The sequence below is a fragment of the Taudactylus pleione genome, unplaced genomic scaffold (assembly GCF_031769625.1).
Source record: "Taudactylus pleione unplaced genomic scaffold, aTauple2 ptg000674l, whole genome shotgun sequence".
In the NCBI taxonomy this organism is placed as follows: domain Eukaryota; kingdom Metazoa; phylum Chordata; class Amphibia; order Anura; family Myobatrachidae; genus Taudactylus; species Taudactylus pleione.
Window position 1 is genome coordinate 40,323 of NW_028285076.1, and position 20,358 is coordinate 60,680.

The following is a 20,358-nucleotide window of genomic DNA, read 5'->3' on the forward strand; positions in this document are numbered from 1 at the left end:
ATGTTGGTCAGTAGAGAGCAACATTTGGATCACACTCCATTTGAATAACACATGAAATAGTATTTTACTTATTACTGTATTTGCTTTTTGGATAAAAAAAATAAATAGAACCTTCTCAAGATTCAGGCGCTGATAGATACACTATGAGGACAAAAGTATTCGGACGCCTGACCATGACACCAACAGGCACTGTAATGACATTGCACTCAAATACATATACTTTAATATGGAGTTGGTTCCCCTTTTACAGCTATAACAGCTTCCATTCTTCTTGGAAGGCTTTCCACAAGATATTGGGAGTGTTTCTGTGGGAATTTGTGCCCATTCATTCTGTAGAGTATTTATGAGGTCAGGCACTGATGTTGGACGAGAAGGCCTGGCTGGCAATCTCCGTTCCAGTTCATCCCAAAGGTGCTCAATAGGGTTGAGGTCAGGGGTCTGTGCGGGACAGTCAAGTTCTTCCACACCCAACTCATCCTTGCTTTGTGTACTGGGGTACAGTAATGTTGGAATAGAAAAGGGCCTATCCCAAACTGTTGCCACAAAGTTGGAAGCATAGCATTGTCCAAAAGGTCTTGGTATGCTGAAGCATTAAGATTGCCCTTCACAGGGGCAGGGGCCTAAACCATGAAATCAGCCCCATACCATTATCACTACAGTTGGCACAATGCAGTCAGGCAGATAATCATCCCACGGCATCTGGCAAACCCAGACTCGCCCATCTAACTGCCAAACAGAGAAGTGTGATTCGTCACTCCACAGAATAAAGTTTCCACTGCTCCACAGTCCAGTGCCGGTGTGCTTTACACCACTCCATCTGCCACTTGGCATTGGACTTGGTGATGTGATGCTTCTATGCAGCTGCTCGGCCATGGAAACCCATTCCTTGAAGCTCCCGCCGCACAGTTTTTGTGCTTACATTAATGCCAGTTAAAGTTTGGAACTCTTCAGCTATGGAATCAGCAGTTGTTGAACCAGCTCTGTGATTTTACGTTGTCTTGCGTTTTGTGGCTGAGTTGCTGTTGTTTCTAAACGCTGTTGACCGTGGAATATCCAGCAGGGATGAAATTCACAAACTGTCCTATTGTAAAGGTGGCATCCTATCACAGTACCACGCTTGAAGTCACTGAGTTCTTCATATCAACCCATTTTGTATCACAAATGTTTGCAAAGGGAGACTGCATGGCTAGGTGCTTGATTTTATACACCTGTGGCAACGGGTCAGATTGAAACACCTCAATTCAATAATTAACAGGAGTGGCCAAATACTTTTGTCAATGTAGTGTATATCAAATACCAATAGCTGCAGTACCCTAATTTGCCTAGTGGATGCATCCTGAACTGTTCACCAAGGAAAGAAGACATATAAAACAAATGAAGGTACTGTGCTCTGATTCAGGTCTTGACATGGTAAAAAGAACAAATCAAGACACTTGAAACAATATTAAACATTTATTCATTAGCAATGGAATATTAATAAAATAATACCCAACCATTTAGGAATAAATATAATTATAAAAATACATGTGAAGGCACAAATATTGTTTAAATATAGAAGATCAAACTGATATTAATAAGTATATAAAAATATATATATGGTCAATAGCGGCTCTGTTGTAATGGCAAGTAATAGCTGCATGTGAACAATTGTATGGTTCAACCTTAATAGTGAATATGAATTACCAGCAGAAAGTCCAGCGTTGTCTGTAAACCCCTAAGGCAGTGGTTCCCAAACTGTGCGCCGTGGCACCCTAGGGTGCCTCAAGACACTTTCTGGGGTATATTTAGGTTGGTTGTCCAGCACCAAATCAAATTATTTATGGTCAATGTAATGTAAATATGTGAACAAACAGAAGCACAAACCTGTCCCCATCACATAACTGAACCTAAGGATGACAGGTAAGAACAATTTACTTCACTGTACTACTGCACTACATTTTTTTCTGAATTTCTCAATAACAAACTTTTGGCTTAGGGGTGCCATGATAACATTGGTGATACTCTAGGGCGCAGTGATTCAAAAAAGTTTGGGAACCACTGCCTTAAGGTAAGGACCTGATGTACTGTATGTCACAGAAGCAGCAATCTTTTGTGGTGTAATGCTGAAGGTCTGGACTCCAGATGTATTAGGAGCTTACTGAAGAAGTTAATAGACCATCTGCAGCAAGCGTGTTGGCTGCTTAGTCCAGGTACAGATGAGGACAGCCATGCAGCTGCTAGGTGGGTTAAAGGTGCCGATGAAGGTAAAAAAAGGGGGTTACCAAACAGCGAATGTTGCAGGAGGTGTCCATGTATTTTTATATTTATGCTTAACCTGTTGGTTATTATTTTACTAATATTATATTGTAAGTGTCTTGATTGCTCTTTCTGCCATGCCAAGATCTAATTAAATAAATGATAATAATAATAATAATAATAATAATTAAGAGAGCAATACCTTAATTTGTTTTATACAGCTAAAGATAATGTCTCACGGGTCCTGTACTTTGTGTACTAATGAGTTTTAGCCGGTGATCTCTGAGCTTTATTCACTCTATTTGCCTGGACAAAACAGGTAGTCTAATAGCTTTGCTGTGGTCACTTTGCAATGTTTGTTTGACAGGTGGAACTATTTAGTGAGTCAGGAACTTTTTTCTTCATCATCCCTAATGTTAAATCGTTAAACTAAACTATATGTGTTTGCTGTGTCACATCTGTACCATACTTTGAAACCAAAGGTATCAGTGAATAAGGGTTCACTCCGATTTTAGTCTTTGTACAGAGTACTGATAAGTACTAAGACTGCATACTAGAAAAAAAATGCTATTTAGCTGTAGATAAGTTAACAATCTGAAGTGTAGCTTTATTTTCAGATGTGGTAGTCGGTTTTTGTAAACCTCTTCATTTCCCCTATTCTGCATTCAATGTCCTTATTCTTCCCTGGTGTCACTTCTATGCAATTTCAGTACAGATTTACAGGCTGCAAAAGTGTTTTTCTTCAAACTGTTATTAGACTTTTATACCACAACTTAAGAGTTACAGTATACCAAAATTAAAATAGGAGGAAAATAGAAGGTGAACATTCTACCAAGACATCTCTGTTACTGAGGGCATATTTTTGCTAAACTGCTGCATGCTTGGATACCCTTCACCTCAAACACCTGATTTGTTCATATCCTGGACACTTCTAACTGAACTCCCTGTTTGGACATTGGGAGGAGTTACCACTTGGCTAGCTGCTATTGATTGTTAGTTTTTTTTATGCATCTCTGAATATATAATTCTTGTGCCAATGTAATTTTCCCTTTTTATCTTTGAAATTCCTTCCTACATTGCCATTGCTTTTTAACATTGCTTCACATGCATACAATTTTAATACTGAGTAGTTTAGTATTTTATTCCTGCATCCATAACATCTCCCGGTTATTTATCTTAATAATACACTATTGTAGTTGTTTTTATATATTTACCAGCACTGTTATTTTTAGCAGCATTTTTCAACTACATCCCCTCACTCAGCAGCTAGATAATTCTTTCTTCTACCACCTGTTCCCAACTCTATCCTCCCCCGTAGTTTCCTCCACCTCCCCTCCTCCACCCTCCCATCTCTCCCAGTCACCTCTCCGCATCACACTAAACTCCATACTTGCCCACCACCTGCACCATCCCAACGCTCTCTTCATCTCCCTGTTCCAAATCAATCTCAGCTCCATGCTACAGCAGCCCTAATATTCTCATTCACGTGTCTCCCCTTAACTCTTTCCCTCTCACCTGTGCCCTCTGGAATGCCAGATCTGTCTGTAATAAATTGGCCCCCATCCGTGATCTTTTCATCTTCAAGTCCCTGAATCTCCTATCCTAGCCATCCTTGAACCCTGGATTTCGCCATCAGACACAACTTCTCCCGCTGCACTCTTCTTTTGAGGTCTCACATTCTCTCACACCTCCCCTACCCTGGGTGTCAGCATGGTAGTGGTGGAGGAGTCCTTCTATCCTCCAGCTGCACCCATCAATTCATAACTTCAAAACCTTCCCTTTCATTCTCTACATTTGAGGTTCATGCTATTTACCTTTTCCAATCTGTTCCAATCTGCCCTATCTCCAAATTCCTTAACAACTTGTCTTCCTGGCTCCCTCACCTCCTCTCTTCAGACTTATCCATCCTCATCTTAGGTGACTTCAATATCCCTATTGATGTACCCACTGACCACTCTGCCTCTAAATTTCTTACCCCCTTACATCATCATTTAATCTCTCTCAATGGACCTTCTCACCCTCCAATGTGAGTGGACACTCACTTGATCTGGTCTTCACTATTTTTTGCAATATCTCTGGATTTTAAAAATTACCCATTCCCTCTCTCGGACCATCATCTTTATTTCTTTTACCTTATCCCTCACTCCTTCTCCACCTATTCCTCCCAAGGCTACCATCACCAAGTGTGACATTGAGGTTACTGGCACTATGCCCTTATCACTATACAATGTCTTCCAACTTCTGCTCTAGACTGTTGCTTCGGTGGTCACAACTCACCTCCCTGACTTCCACCTCTCTCCCCTCCAATATGTCCTCGATGCTGCTGCCTGTCTAATCTTACTCTACAAACGAACTACGCCTGCCTCCCGTCTCCTATATGCCCTACACTGGCTCTCTTTCCCCTTTAAATTCTTCACATTCACTTACAAAGCCCTGCCCCCATTCTCTCCTATTTACATCTCTGACCTCATCTCTATTTATACTCCTGTCCGCCGACCTTGCTCCACAAATGAATGCCACCTCTCCTCCAAACTTATTACTACCTCCCACTCCCAAGATTTTCCCGTGCTGTGCCCTACCACTGTACTCTAGCCCTTTCCCTCTCCGTCTCTACAAAACATTACACTCACTTCTTTATCAAAGCACCAGCTCTCATCCTAACCCACTGCTCCATGCTCACTGTATCTCCCCCTCTGTCACCCCTGTCTGTCTACCACTCTCTTTTAGACTGTAAACTCTCTGGAGCAAGGCCCTCTTCCCTCACTTACACCATAATTTCCTCCCTACTGCCAACAGCAGCACCATACCTTTGGTATCGGCTGTCCTCGTGCTTATTTGGGTCTTATGACTGCTGCTACAGCAATGTTTATAAACCTTGTCCATGTTCTACAATGTTTTGTACTGTAAGTCAATTTTTTATAGTTGCGTTCATAATGTTTCTGTTTATGAACTTCGTAAGGTACTGCAGACCCGTTGTGGCCCATATAACTAAAGGAGGATAATAATATGTAAACCCGGTTTGCTGCCACCTCAAAACGATGAAACTATGTGCAGATCTGAAGTAAAATTACTTTGCAAGATTTAGGGTAGTTCCTTAACACAGTTTAATTGGTTGAACAGTTGCATATTGAGTGATTTTTCTTTTCTCCTTGAGACGATAGATTATGCAATATGTTCATTTGTGTAACAAAGACTGCCAACTTGTCTGAGTGTCCTCTATTTCATGCCCAATGTCAGGACTGCTATGCTGGTTAGTACATTACTCACAGCTGATTCTGTAGCTCTGCAGTGTCTTGTACAGTTCCAAGCTGATTTACTATCCTCTGTATTTCAGAAGCTGCATGGGACAGAGAAAGTTATTGGCAGTAAGCGCAGGTGCGCTTCATAATGCATCAAAACATTAACTGTAATCACGGAAACATGTAATAATGTGATAACTGGGATCATGGAAACATGTAATAATGTGATAACTGGGATCATGGAAACATGTAATAATGTGATAACTGGGATCATGGAAACATGTAATGTGATAACTGAGATCATGGAAACATGTAATAATGTGATAACTGGGATCATGGAAACATGTAATAATGTGATAACTGGGATCATGGAAACATGTAATAATGTGATAACTGGGATCATGCTAGCAAACATAACATGCAGCATAGCTGAAATACAGAAACTTTAATTAGAAAGATTGGAAAATAATATACACATATGCCTGCCCATAGGTCCTCCCAATAATGCACTTTCACAGATCAACAAAATGTAACCCAATACCAAACCATACAGTAATGCATAGTTGTCAAATTAATGAGAGGAAGAGGGACTACATGGTTATACTGAATCATCTGACTGCACAACAATGACACTGAGATTTGCTGAGGGCAGCACTTCATATCTCAGGGCCAAACTATCCTCTTGTGGCAGTTGTAAGCTCAACTGAGCAACAAAATTATGTCCCTCTACATAGGTTAATGATTAAACATTATGGTCTATTACAAGACAACTGTACACCAAATTTTAAGTTGGTACTTATTATTTTTGTTTCGCTCTGAGCCAGTGCAGAAGCCCAAATTCCAGTGTGGAGGTTGCACCACCCTAGTTAAAAGCAATCCTACTGTATGTATGAAGTCTAATAACCACTGATATCTCAGGAAATATTAATGACATGCTATGTTTTGATATTTGTCTGACTGTCTTTTGGGTACAGACTGCTGTGTGAGGTACATTTGTTGTTTGTGATTGAAAAAAGGGAAGAAATACTCCTTTGTACTTTACCAGTTTAAAGTTTAAAAATGTAAAGACCTATATACAGTTATATGCAACATTTTTGCCAGTTTTATCCAAGGCTGGGTTAAGGTTTGTGGGCAACTAATGTATGTGTACGTATGTGTATGTGTGTGTGTGTGTGTATATGTGTGTGTATGTGGTGGGGTGGGGGTTCCTACCAATAAAATTACATTTTGCCACACAGTGCCCCTATTATAAACATTATACCACACAATGCGCCCAGTCACATAGTGATCCCCAGTATGCCACAGTGCTCCCATTATAAACATTATACCACACCACAACGCGCCCAGTCACAGTGATCCCCAGTATACCACACAGTGCCTGCATTAAATCACACAATGCCACCAGTATTAGTATACCACACAATGCCCCATTATTCCCCCCACTACACTATGTCACATAATGCCCCTAGTTTTATTGTTTTGCCCCCAGTATTAATATGATGCCCCCGTGCACCCCAGTATTAAATATTATGCCCTACAGTGCATGCTCCAGTATTATTATGCCCCACAGTATGCCACACAGAGCCCCCGAGTACTTACCTTTTGTGGCGGGCTCCGGGTGATTTCCCGGCATCCAGACAGGGCTGCCTCACTGCTTTTGGATGCATCAGAGTACCTTAAACATCGCGGAGGTGACATAACACTTAAGGGACTCTTGGGAGCTGCTCTGTATTCATTATGTATCCAGAAGCAGCGGCACTGCAGCCCTGTGAACAGTCGGGGAACAAGTGCCACTGGGTACCTGCTCTCGGTAGACCGACCTTGTATGTGGGGGCCCCATGATGACCCCCTTCGTTAGCAGCCCCTGTTTTTATTCACTGGTAAGTTCAACAAATGTTTAAGTGAAGAGAAGTTAAGACAAACTCTGCAAGGTACACAATTAAACATGACAGATTCTTGCACTTTTCAATGCAGGATTACTATTAATTGCCGAATTTAAAACAGATTGAAAACAATGAAAACAAACCCTGAACTTGGAAATATATTGGCACTCTGGTGGCCTGTACTTATCTACACAATTACAGTTCCCAAATTATTCCGGTATTCCCTTCTAACTCATAAATGATCACAGGACTTGTATGCCTGAGATGTCCATTTTCATTCATGTTGAAGTCTTGATCTTTAATTCCTGTAAATTCTTCATATCTGATTTTGAGCATCAAATAATGTAAAAACCTGCAGATAGATGCCCTGTGTAGGTTTGTAACCTGTGCAGTGTTTGTCCTTACAGTAGTTGCCCTAACTTCTTGTCACTCACAGTGAAGTATACAATTGAATAGGTTGCATAAAACTATATATTTTTTTTAAATTTTTGTTTAAAGTTAATATGATGGGATGAATGCAGAAGTACATTTATGCTACAAGTTTTCATGTAGTTTTTACAATGGGGACCATGTCTACAGGCAGCATTATTTTTATTCTCTAAAATCCATTTTTCTCCTTCCAGAGCTCTCCTGACAACATCACTGATAATCTTTTCCCCAATGGTTTGCATTTGGCCAAAATGGGCGTATCTTTGCGGAAAGGGGGCAATAGAAACAGATGACTTTGGCCCTAATCTAGCTTTCAAAAGTCCTTATAGTTATTTGACTATACAAACAAATTCAAGGAAAAAAAAAAAAAAAGTCTTAATTATCAAATCAGCTGCAGATCCCCAATTACCAGGTGTGTGTTCACCCAGAACAAGACAGATGGCGAATAAACAGAAATAGGACTGCGCTCATTTATTAGAACAAAGTTGTGAAATGGCAGAAAATTATATAGCATTCCCAATAATAATAAAAATAACAAATATATAACAATACACTTCCGTGTATATTATTAGGAATATTCAATTATAGTTCACAGATCAAAATAAAGTGATCTATAGAGTGCAAAATTTTCACATATAGATCACTTTATTTTGATCTGTGAACTATAGTTGAATATTTCTAATAATATAGACGGAAGTGTATTGTTATATATTTCTATTTTATTTTTATATGTGATTCAATTATATTTATTATTGGGAAACCGGAAATGGGGCAATGCCAGAAATGGCCATGTTTGTGGAAAATATTGAGTGATAATTAGCATAATAACAATTAAATTAGTTAAACCAAGATAAATATGCAGTAATGAGGTTATGACATACAGTTCTGTGTTATCCTCTGGATGTTGGCAGATATGTTCTGTGCAAGCTGTGCTGGGTCCCGTGTGGTTGTAAAAGCCATGGCTGCTGTGTATTTGCAATTCTGTTCTCAGGGAAAAGCGACCAGGACAATGTATGAACACCTGGGATAAAAAAGAGGAACTGATGTAAATAAATGCAAGTTCAAGTCTGTTGTAAGATAAGGCCAGGAGCTAAGAAGGTAATTTGTGATTTTTACTATTAATACTGTAGTACAAACATGCTTCTTCCAGAACAAGGGTTAAGCTGGGTACACACTATATGATCGTTCGTCCTATATATTGCTCCAATGGGAATCTGAGCAATATATCGTACACATCATATTGATTGCATGCCCAATCCATCATTCACGACCGTCATTCATTGAATCGTTCCATTAATTGTGTTGTACATCCAATGGGACGATTCCATGGTCGATGCAGTGTCATTACATACAGCATTACACCGACGTATGGTGGATTGTGTAGTGTGCGACACAATGTATTGTTACATCGCCCCGTTGTTTAGGTGTGTACCCAGCTTAAGAGGTCTGCCAACTCTTAATATACCAGTGAGGACAATATTGCATCATTCTTAGTTCTGCATTTTGCGACATAATGAGCAGACAAATGTATATTTTTCTGTTGTCTGAATTACGCTGCAACAAACCAGTCTATCAAAGATTCCATTTTTATTTTGAACAGCGAAAACACATTGGTGGCACTATTGTGGGGCAAGTCACGAATGTATACAGACCAACAGGATTGATCTCGTTTCAAAAGAGCTCTGAGGCACATTTATTAGAGCTTCATAAAGCTCCGCTGCAGTCAGAAAGCATGAATTGTTTAAGGTCGTTTGCTTACATTATGTCCATATTCAGATGGCATTCCCAAAGCTTTGTTGATGCGCATTTCAGAACTTCAGTTTAATGCATGTGTGTATGACTTCTAAGGCTGGGTACACACTAGGCGAATGCGATGCCCACTGGCAGAACAGCATTATATATCAGGGCGGGCAGTACACCCTCACAATCTGGTGAGCACATGTCCGATATATCGTTCACCTGCACCATTCACCTTCCTGGCGTCGGCAGCTGGGTCGCGCATTCACCACCGACAAAGCTACCTCCATGTCGAAGAGCGGGTGCACGCATAGTGCATACACACTACACGATCTGGACGATATGTAGGTCCAATTCGGCATATCATACGAGAAATTGTCTAGTGTGTATCCAGCATAAGGCAACTTCCAACACAGAATGATATTGGAAAATAAAACAAGTTAGTTGCTTCTTTCGTGTCAATAGCAATAATACTGAGCAAAGTAGCCATGTTTCCCTCTATAGAGTAGACATATATAAAGGGAACATGAGAAGGCAGTCATTTCATCTGCCATATCAGGCAATGGCAGCAGAACGTTTAGGCCCAAATTGAGAGTAATTTAAATTTTATATTGAAATATGCAACTAGTGGATAATCCGGAATACATATGAATGACCAGCAGTCAGGATGCTGGCGGTCAGAACACCGATAGCGGCAACCTGATGTTCAGGACCCCGACAGGGGCAGGTAAATAGCCAAACCCAACACCCCCCCCCCCCAGTGGAGTCTGAACCTAAATCTTATAAACACAGTACTTGCGGTCCTCTGCGCTCTCTGAGGTATTGTAGTAATTCACGAAAATCAGTTCCTTAACATTCCTGTCCTTTGTTTCCAATAGTTATATTCAGGAACAACAATCCCAGCTGGATATAGGGGGTCATTCAGACCCGGTCGTTAGCGCCGATGCGCTCGGACCGGGTCGATGGCCCCCCACAGAGCATGCGCACGACGGCGCCGGCGTGCGCATGCGTGAGACCCGCTACAACCGACATCGCTGGTCGTAGCGGGTCTCTTTCCAAAGGGTGCGAGCTGTCGATGTTGATTGACAGCTCGCCCCGTTTGGAAGGCGGGCCGGGGGGGTGGCAGCCCAAACGGAGGCGTTCCCATGGGAACGCCTACCGTTTGGGGGAGGCCCCACTGACATCACTAGTGATGTCAGGGGAGAGCTTCCGGCTCTGACAGAGCCAGAAGCTCTCCGGGGCTTACGACAAGTGAGACCCTACCCTAGGGTCTCGTCGTAAGCCCCGATGGTCGCGATGGTCTCTGACCATCGCGACCATCACCCGAGCGGTCGTTAGAGCTGTGGGTGTTAACCCACAGCCTAACGACCGCAACACAGGCGGGCGGTCAGGATGCAAGTGGCCGCCCAGTTTCTGAGCGACCGCTTGCATCAGGCCCATAGTCTCAGTATTCCTCTATATATAATGACACATAAAAATTAAATGAAATAAAAAAAAGGGTATATAGTGAAATATTGTTTATTCAAGGTTAAATGATTATAATTAAAACAAAGTATCCAAATAATAAACACAGTCTCGTACCAGATGCTCTGGGGTGCAGATGTCACACTCCCAAGTAAGCATAAAAATTCCACCAGTAACTCCCCGAGTTAGTATACTGATGCACCTGTGTTCACCAGAGTGAGGATAAATCCTTCCACAACAATCACCTGGATATCCTAGGTCTGCCTGTAACACCAACGCGTTTCTGATCTCCAGGAGTCTTTCTCAAGAAAAAAGAAAGGCTCCTGGAGAGCAGAAATGCGTTGGTGTTACAGGCAGAAATAAGATATTCAGGTGATTGTGTTCTCCACAGACATTTTCCCAGCCAGATGGCATCAAGGAGTAGCTGGGTGAGGGCCTTCGCAAAAATTAAAAGTGGAAATCCTGACCTTAATTCAAACTCAAGATTAATATTTTATTTATTAATTCTTCTCTTGGAGATCAAATTGTTTGCGACTTTTTCATAATCAGAGTCTGTAGGATCTGGTCAGTGTTGTGAAATCAGTATTAGATTATTTATTCCCCTTTCAGCTTTAAGCCTAAAATTCTGTTTTTTGTACAATCCCTGGTCCGTGACCCTGCTCGCTAGCAAAGTGTTTCTCGGGACTTGGAACCTCGGTCGATGACCCAGCTCATGTGTGAAAAGTGCGACCCAGGTCTTGATGGCCCAGGTCACGGCTAAAACACATTGATTGGCTGGGGACAACGGCGCTTGGAGATTAGATCATCTCCAAGCACCCACTGAATGCCGGAAGACCTGTGTCTCTTCAAAACCTGGGTCCGGTGTGAAGGGTGACGACCCAGGAATAACCCGGGTCATCTCCCTGAGTGTGAAAAAGCTAGCCCAGCTACAACCCATGCTCGGTGTCCCAGGTCCGAGCCGGGAATTTATATCTTAAAGTGGTATCAGTGTGCTCTGCTTCATGCGATTCCCTAAAAAGGTTTTAATTTGTTAAAGAGTAAAAAAAAAATCCTCTTTTTACATTCAGCTGTGCTTACAGGTATGGTCACTCCAGTAGCAGCTAGTTCTGCTAAATTTGGAAGATTCATTGAGCTCAGCTGTTGAAAATTTAAGCATTATTTGTTTTGAATCTAGATTTTTGAAAGGACACTGGTTCAAACAATGTTGATGCAACTGTCCATTCCAGTTTACTGTTTTCAGAGTTTAAGATTGCAGAACTTCCATATTTGGAATACTTTTTTTTTCATTTAAATTCTTACTTATTCTGGGTAATAGCTGGTTGAGCACAGATATAATTGTTTAAAGTGGCCCAGATACTGCACACTTGCTTTTTGGAAGCCAATACATTTTTAAGAGTGCACCATATGCTTTACTCTAGCATTTTAGACACCAATACATTTTTGAAGAGTGGTCCAGATGCTGCACACTTGCTTTTTCAGACTTATTTTTTTCTTTTAACAGCACCCAGATACTGCCCTCACTTTCCGGCCACACAAAAGGCCTCCTCAGTAACAAACATGTGGCCACTAAGACACAGAGAGTGGACATAGGAGGGTGCATCTGTTCCCACTGGCAACTGCGTCCTTCCTAAAAGGAGAGGGATCTTTCCTGTTCTTCAACCTAACACGGTAAGGAGGTCAAAAGTCACACTGTGCTGACATTTCTATATGAAAAGCCAGTGCAGTGGGACTTTTGGCCATGCCACAGTGCCGGGTGGGAGTTGATTTTTGCCAGGCAGACCGCCTGACAAATAAAGAGTGGGGAGAACACTGCAGTGAGGTAGAGTATGAAAAATTGGGGAACACACTCAGAAGTAGTGAGATTGCATGCACGCAGTATCAGAACACTGGAAAATGATAAACAAGATACTGTAGCTAAACTGGTGAAACAAACTTGCTTCACAGCAACAGTATCAATGTATTCTGCTCAAAAACCGTCCATTTCCACTGACACCAGAAGTGCCTCTGACCCCAGTCTAGCCAGGTGTACCTCTGCCCCCTAACCAGGTGTGGCTCTAACCCCCTCCTACCAAAAGTGTGTCTCTAACTCCCTCTACCCAAGTGTGCCTCTGACCTCTTCCCCCATCTCTTACTGTGACCCCATTGGCATTCCCAACTGTGCCTTTGCCTCCAACCCAAAGTTGGTGGTGGAAGATCAAAAATAATGTGGGTGAACAAAGACAAGACTGCTTGACACCAAAAAACTTAACATAAAGATGGCAGGTAAGCTAATATTTCCTTCTTTCTGAGAGCATTTTTTTTTAAGGGGGCGGAGGCCTTCAGAAAACTGTAAGTGGATCATACTAATATCTATATATATATCTATCTATACACACACATAGATACATAGATAGATAGATAGATCTATCTATCTCTATATACATTACGGCTGAATTGAAAAATACAACAGGAGCTCTCCCGTAGAGAATTCCTGAGGGGGGGCATGGTGTTTAAGGCACCCCAATAGAGGGGTCCCCCTCTCCAGGGCACCCCAGGCCTAGGCTGACTAGCGGTCAGGGGTAATACTTTGGCTGGAGGACCCGGTAAAAGGCTTCCCCAGGCTGTGGCATTAACCTCCCTGCCGTGAAAAAGCTTGGTGCTGTTTATAGAATTTACAGGGGAACCCTATGCATGGGTGCCGGGTTGATAGTGTAGTGTGGTGCAATTGATAGTAGTAAAAATATTGTCTTTTGATGTGGAACTACAGGTCCCAACAAGCCTCCCACGCATGCTGGTACTTGGAGAACCACAAGTACCAGCATGCGGGGAATTACGGGCCTGCCGATACCTGTAGTTCCACAACAAAAGAAATATTAAGACAAACAAAACACACACACACACCGTTGAAAGTAAAATTTTATTAAAACACACATACTCTCTAACATACTCACCTATGTATCCCTGAAGACCATCACATCCACTTGTCCAAGTAGAATCCATAGGGTACCTGTAAAAAAAAAAATCAATGTTCACCTTCTCATATGCATGGATCACGTCCTCTTCGTAACAGGTAGGCATCCCCTACCTGTTACGACGTCATCGCCCTGCCCCATCGGCTGGCTTATATAAGCCAGTGCGAGGCAGCGGCATGGCAGTCCGTCGGCCGGAGGGAGTGTGCAAGTGCTCCTGAAGAAAGAAGACACCTGGAATACTAGTGGGCTGCGGCCATGAAAAAGAGCCGCCCACTAGGTGAAGAGGACACGCTAAGCCCTGGGAAAGTGGCAGCTACCATTTCCCAGGTGAAGATACCAGTAGCCCTGGTACGTTGAAGCCCGCCAGGTGAAGATGATGGAAGTCCTGGAGCGGCGCCGCCCCCCAGGTGGAGGTGCAGCCAAATAAATTATTTTTCAAAACAAAATCGGTGTAGTGTGTTTAGTTTACTATTCTTTTACAGGTGTACTACAGGTACTAGCGGGTCCTTAATGCCCCACATGCTGGTACTTGTGGTTCTCCAAATACCAGCATGCGGGGAGGCTTGCTGAGTTCTGTAGTTTACCTGCAAAAGACAATATTTCAACTGTTTGCAGTACAGAATCATCCCACACCCACCGACCAGGGGTGCCGGGGATAGCCCAGGCCTGGGGGGGTCCCCAGCTCCCCAGGGATCCCCGGCCTGGGCTGACTAGCGGTCAGGAGCAATGCTTTGGCTGAGGGACCCGGTGAAAAAGCTCCCCTAGCTGTGGCATTACCCCCCCACTAGAAAGGGTCCAGTTCTGGTAAATACAGGGGAACCTTACTCTTTTTGTCCCCTGTATTTACTAAACCAGGATTTGCTCGGCTGAGCCCAGTGCTGGTTGTGCTATATACAGGGAAACCCTACTCATTTTTTTCCCCCTGTAGTACCAGAACCAGGATTGCCTCAGAGCTGGTTGCTCTGAATACAGGGGACCCCTATTTCATTTGTCCCTTGTATTTTGGCAACCAGGACTTGTTCTGAATAGCCCGGTGCTGCTTGTGCTAAATATGGGGGACCCCTATGTCGTTTGTCCCATGTATTTTCACAACCAGGACTGGCAGCGTAAAGCCCAGGGCTGGTTGTGCTTTGGAGGGGGGCACCTTACACAATCAACCAGGACTCACCACCCAGGTGTGCTGGGGATAGCTCGGTGCTGGTTATGGATAATACAGGGGACCACTACTATTTGTCCCCTGTATTTCCAAAACCAGGACTGGCTCGGCTGAGCCCAGTGCTGGTTGTGCTAAATACAGGGGACCCCTATATATTTTGACAACCAGTACTGCCACTGAAAAGCCCAGTGCTGGTTGTGCTATATACATGGGACCCCTATGCTTTTTGTCCCCTGTATTTTAAAACCCAGGACTGGCAGTGAAAAGCCCAGAGCTGGTTGTGCTTTGGGGGGGGGGGGGGACACGTAATTTTTTTTTTATTATTACACATATTCAAATTTTTAACAGATACATGGATGGATCTCACTGATAAGTCCATGCATCTGTGTCTTATTGATTTGATTGTCTCAGGTGCATTCCCAGCGCCAGTGAGCCCCACTGTGTTTTGCTGATGCCCCTGTGCACTGCCCCACACCCCCGCTGCTGCCACTGCCCTGCACACCTGCAGCTTGTCCCCGCAGCAGTCTCTCCCTCTGCACCCCCAAAACACCTCTTGTGCACTGTCCCCTCCTCCACCCACACTAGTGTACCATTTTGTGGCCCGGTTTGCTCAACCAAACCCTGATTGTTAATAAATTATAAAAAAAAGCTATGAAATTCCATAGACAAAACACCTTACGGTTTCACATGTCCCATTAAGGCTTCTTAGACATGATCTGAAATTTCACAAAACCTACTGAATTCAAGAAAAGCAATGAAATTGTGATCATTAAGGCTGATACCTTAATGGACGTGTTCCTTGCGCGATACAGATATGGTATGCCATCACAACCTGTGGTTAAGAGCAGATTCAACACTCTCACAGAGTGAGGTTGCCGTCACTCACAAAATGGTGAAGCTGCTAATTCAAAGAATTGTGTGCTCATTGGAATACACACATACAGTCTATGCAACTGAGGTCTGAGCAGAAGATAGAGCTGCACAGATGGTATAAGAGTGGGGTGGATGGTGGAAACAGAAAGGCGTGGAGAGGGGGGAAGATTAAGCAGCACAGATGGCGGGGGGGAGCCAAAGTGATGCAGATGGGTGGAAAACAGTGATTCAGATGGGGGGACAAAGTGATGCAGATGGGTGGAAAACAGTGGTGTGGATGCGGGGGAGACAGAGTGGCACAGTTTGGGAGAAGAGACCGATGTGGATGGGAGTTAGAGTGGCATGGATGCGGGAAGACAAAGCAGCACAGATGAATAAAGACAGATTGGTACGGATGAGGGAATAAAGACTAGCGGGCACGCGCATCGCTGGTCGCTTCTGACCAAAACATGCCCGATGCATGCGCGATTTGCACGATAACGATGTCGGTATCGTGCAATCGCTTGGCTAAATCGCTAAGTGGATACCCCCCTTAAGGTTTCTAGTCTATGGTATATATATATATATATATATATATATATATATATATATGAGAACGCAATTTAAAGTTTAAAACAGCAAGCATGAAATTTCAACGGTCACCCAGTCCCTGACGGATAACAGCAGCTCCAGGAATGAGACCTCTTCCACGAGTAACGCCGGCTCTGGACACAGGCAGATCTCGTTACAGCGTCCACATCACAAGCCAAGCCTCAACATGTTTCATCACTCAATGACAGGAATATATATATATATATATATATATATATATATATATAGTGCTCGAAGTGTGCCGGTATGTAACGGTATGACATACCGGCACTTCAAGCTCTAAGCACTTTGTTTTTTAAAGGAGTTTTCTAGCTTGCAGAGCTGAAAGCCAAGGCTGCTGTGCTGCTGCCCCCCATCCCCCACTACCCTGACAGCCTGTCAGTGACAGGACAGCCCCTTATACTGCCCCCACAGTCAGGAGCCAAACTTCTGCTGGTGCACCGCACCATAGCTCCCCACCCCCGTCCACTGCTGGCCAGATCATCAGCATTGATGATCTGCAGCAAGCGGTGGTGGACGGTTCCCGCTGGACTGGCCGGCTTGGAAGTGCCCAAGTCTACCCTTACTGGGCAAGGGGATCGCAAGGTGATCGCAAGGTGATCCGCGGACCAGTAGCTAGCTGCTGTAGGATCCTTAAGGAATTCTCCGCGGGAGGGGGCGGAGCCGGGACTCGCGACATCAGCAGCCACTCAGTCTTCGCACACGCACAGCAAAGTCTCTTCCAGCCGGGTGCTGAATGATCTGACCGGCAGTGGCCTCCGCTTGTCTCAGTCCCCTGCCTGCAGCTTCTGAAGCTAGACTCTTGCTTTGAGAGTTGCATGGCGCTTCGTTGTACACAGGTCAGTGAGGCCCGAGGGTACCAAGATGGAGTGGCCTGTGCTGCCTGCGTCTCTTGCTGGCTCAGCCAGACTGCACAGAGCCACCTTATATGCAGCTCAGCCTGGCCCTGGTGTCTGCACTGCATGGATTATGCAGGCGATGGGGTCACAGTGAGTGATATCGGGGTAGGGCGGAGAGAAGCCTTTGTGTCATGTGGTGTAGGACAATATTCCAAGACAAGGACAGTGCCTATCCCCTGCATACACCATACACATACCAGTCTATGCCTTATGTCGGCACACTACCAGTCCCCTGCATGTAACATGTACTATGCGCTATGTGGGCACACTGCCAGTCTTCTGTATATGTCCTATGTGAGCACACTGCCAGTATCCTGCATATAAGTTTTATATTACATGCCCTATGTGAGCACACTGCCGGTCTCCTACGTAACAGTTATTTACTATTCGCTATGTGGGTACACTGCCAGTCTCCTGCATGTACAATATATACGATGCTCTATGTGGGTAGGTACACTGCCAGTCTGCTGCATATAACCTGTATAAACTATGCTGTATGTGGGCCACTGATACAGTGAAAAGTACACAATGATCACCTATAGTATTTTTCAAGCAGTCACCTCCCCTGGTATGTAATGCACAGTGCCCAGTACACACCATGCATGTACTATTCTCTATGCTGACACAGCAGGACTGCAGAAGAACCATAAGTACCAGAGTGTCCTGCAGCTGGAGAGTATACATGCTTGGGTCCTGGGACATGGGCAGTCGGTGAAGGCTGTCCTCTGCCCATATCTGTATTTGGAAGTCTGTTTGACACTGCTCAGCCAGCCTGTTAGCAGCACGCTGTACACTGCTTCTGTACTGGAGACAGCCACTGGATACTAGGATCCAGCGCTTGCCAGAGGACTGACCAACGACCTGTGCCGCATCTTGCTTTCTCTGTCCGTCACCATCTGCCTCTGTCTGTGACCCTGTGGCTCTCGCCATTACCCCCTGTTAATCACCCTCTGCCCATTTGCCTCTGTCCATCACTCTCTGCTCTTCACCCTGAACCTCTCTCAACACCCTCTGTTCATCACCCTATGGCCGTTACCCTCTACCCATCATACTCTGCCTCTCCACATCACCCTCTGTCTTTGGCTACTATGCTTTGCCTGTAAACCTCTGCCCATCACCCTCTGCATCCACCTGTCACCCTCTGCCAGCAGACCCATTGGTGGTGCCTCTGAGGAGCACTGCTGAAATAAGATCCTGTTGAGTTCAAAGAGGGCACAGATTATATTAATTGATTAAAGGGGGCACAGATTATTATTATTTGATTAAAGGGGCACAGATTATTATTAGACACTGGGATGTTGTCTGTATTGTTTGGTGATCACATGGCGCACTACTGTATGGTATATTAATTTAGCATGGGGCCTAGAAGGGAGGGGCCCAAAGCATTTTTTGCACCAGGGCCCACCAATGACAAGTTCCGCCACTGCAGTGACTGTGCGGATGGCTGAGCCATAACTCAATCTCACTCAGCCACACTGCAGAGTCTATGGTGACCTTACTGTTGCCTGTCCCCGACCGCTAGTGATACCCCAACAGCCTTTCAGTGACAGGGCAGCCCATCATACTGGCCACCGTGGTGACTGTGCGGCTGGCTGAGCCCTGGAGCTCGTTCCTGCTGCTTGGCCTCTTAATTGCTGGGACTTCCCCCCCCTTCCTTGTACCACATTTGCTGCCACTGGCTCCTGCACTGTTCCCTCCTCGTCTCCACTCCACCTTTAAAACCCCCAGTCAGAGTCAAACAGCCTCCTTCTCAGCTCTGTTACAGAAACAACTGGTGAGTAACACCAGATTCCACAATTAGTTATACCTGTGTAGTTCATAACCAAACCACCCCTGTGTCCCTCACCTCCAATGTGTATCCCATCACCCCTGTGTACCCTTTGTGATGCATGGCCACGCTCATATTAATTCTTTGTTCAATACATTGGTTCTACTTGCACCACTGCCACGACTTCTACATTTTTCATACCCCCACTTCAAAATTCCCACTTCGACCACGGCATGTGTATGTATGTATGTATGTATGTATGTATGTATGTATGTATGTATATATATATATATATATATATACACACACACACACACACAGTCAGGTGCATAAATATTGGGACATTGACAGAATTTTCATATTTTGGCCTCTATTCACCACCACAATGGCTTTGAAATGAAACAAACAGGATGTGCTTTAACTGCAGACTTTCAGATTTAATTTGAGGGTAATTACATCCAAATCAGGTGAACGGTGTAGGAATTACAACGGTTTCTATATGTGCCTCCCACTTTTTAAGGGGCCAAAAGTAATGGGACTATCAACTCAAAAGCTATTTCATGGACAGGTGTGGGCTATTCCCTCATTATTTCATTATCAATTAAGCAGGTAAAAGGTCTGGAGTTGATTCTAGGTGTGACATTTGCATTTGGAATCAGTTGCTGTAGACTCTCAATATGAGATCCAAAGAGCTGTCACTATCAGTGAAGCAAGCCATCATTAGGCTGAAAAATCAAAACAAACCCATCAGAGAGATAGCAAAACCATTAGGTGTGGCCAAATCAACTGTTTGGAACATCCTTAAAAAGAATGAACGCACCGGAGAGCTCAGCGACACCAAAAGACCCGGAAGACCGCGGAAAACAACTGTGGTGGATGACAGAAGAATTATTTCCCTGGTGAAGAAAAACCCCTTCACAACAGTTGGCCAAATCAAGAACACTCTCCAGGAGGTAGGTGTATATGTGTCTAAGTCAACAATCAAGAGAAGACTTCACAAGAGTGAATATAGAGGGTTCACCACAAGATGTAAACCATTGGTGAGCCAGAAAAACAGGAAGACCAGATTGGCAAACTCTAAACAACATCTAAAAAAGCCATTACAGTTCTGGAACAACAGCCTATGGACAGAT

At 44.0% G+C, this 20,358-nt stretch overlaps 1 protein-coding gene across 3 annotated transcripts in view; it reads right to left on the bottom strand.

Annotated features, from left to right (window-relative positions):
* LOC148478152 (syntaxin-7-like) overlaps positions 1-20,358 on the bottom strand; it is a 111,209-nt gene that overhangs the window by 36,612 nt on the left and 54,239 nt on the right. For all 3 annotated transcript variants that reach the window (XM_088455856.1, XM_088455855.1, XM_088455857.1), the window contains exons 2-3: positions 8,668-8,807; positions 5,503-5,572 (exon numbers count right to left, since the gene is read on the bottom strand). In XM_088455856.1, coding sequence (XP_088311982.1) covers positions 5,503-5,572; positions 8,668-8,746 — 149 coding nt within the window. In that variant the 5' untranslated portion in view covers positions 8,747-8,807. The remainder of the gene's footprint in view (positions 1-5,502; positions 5,573-8,667; positions 8,808-20,358) is intronic.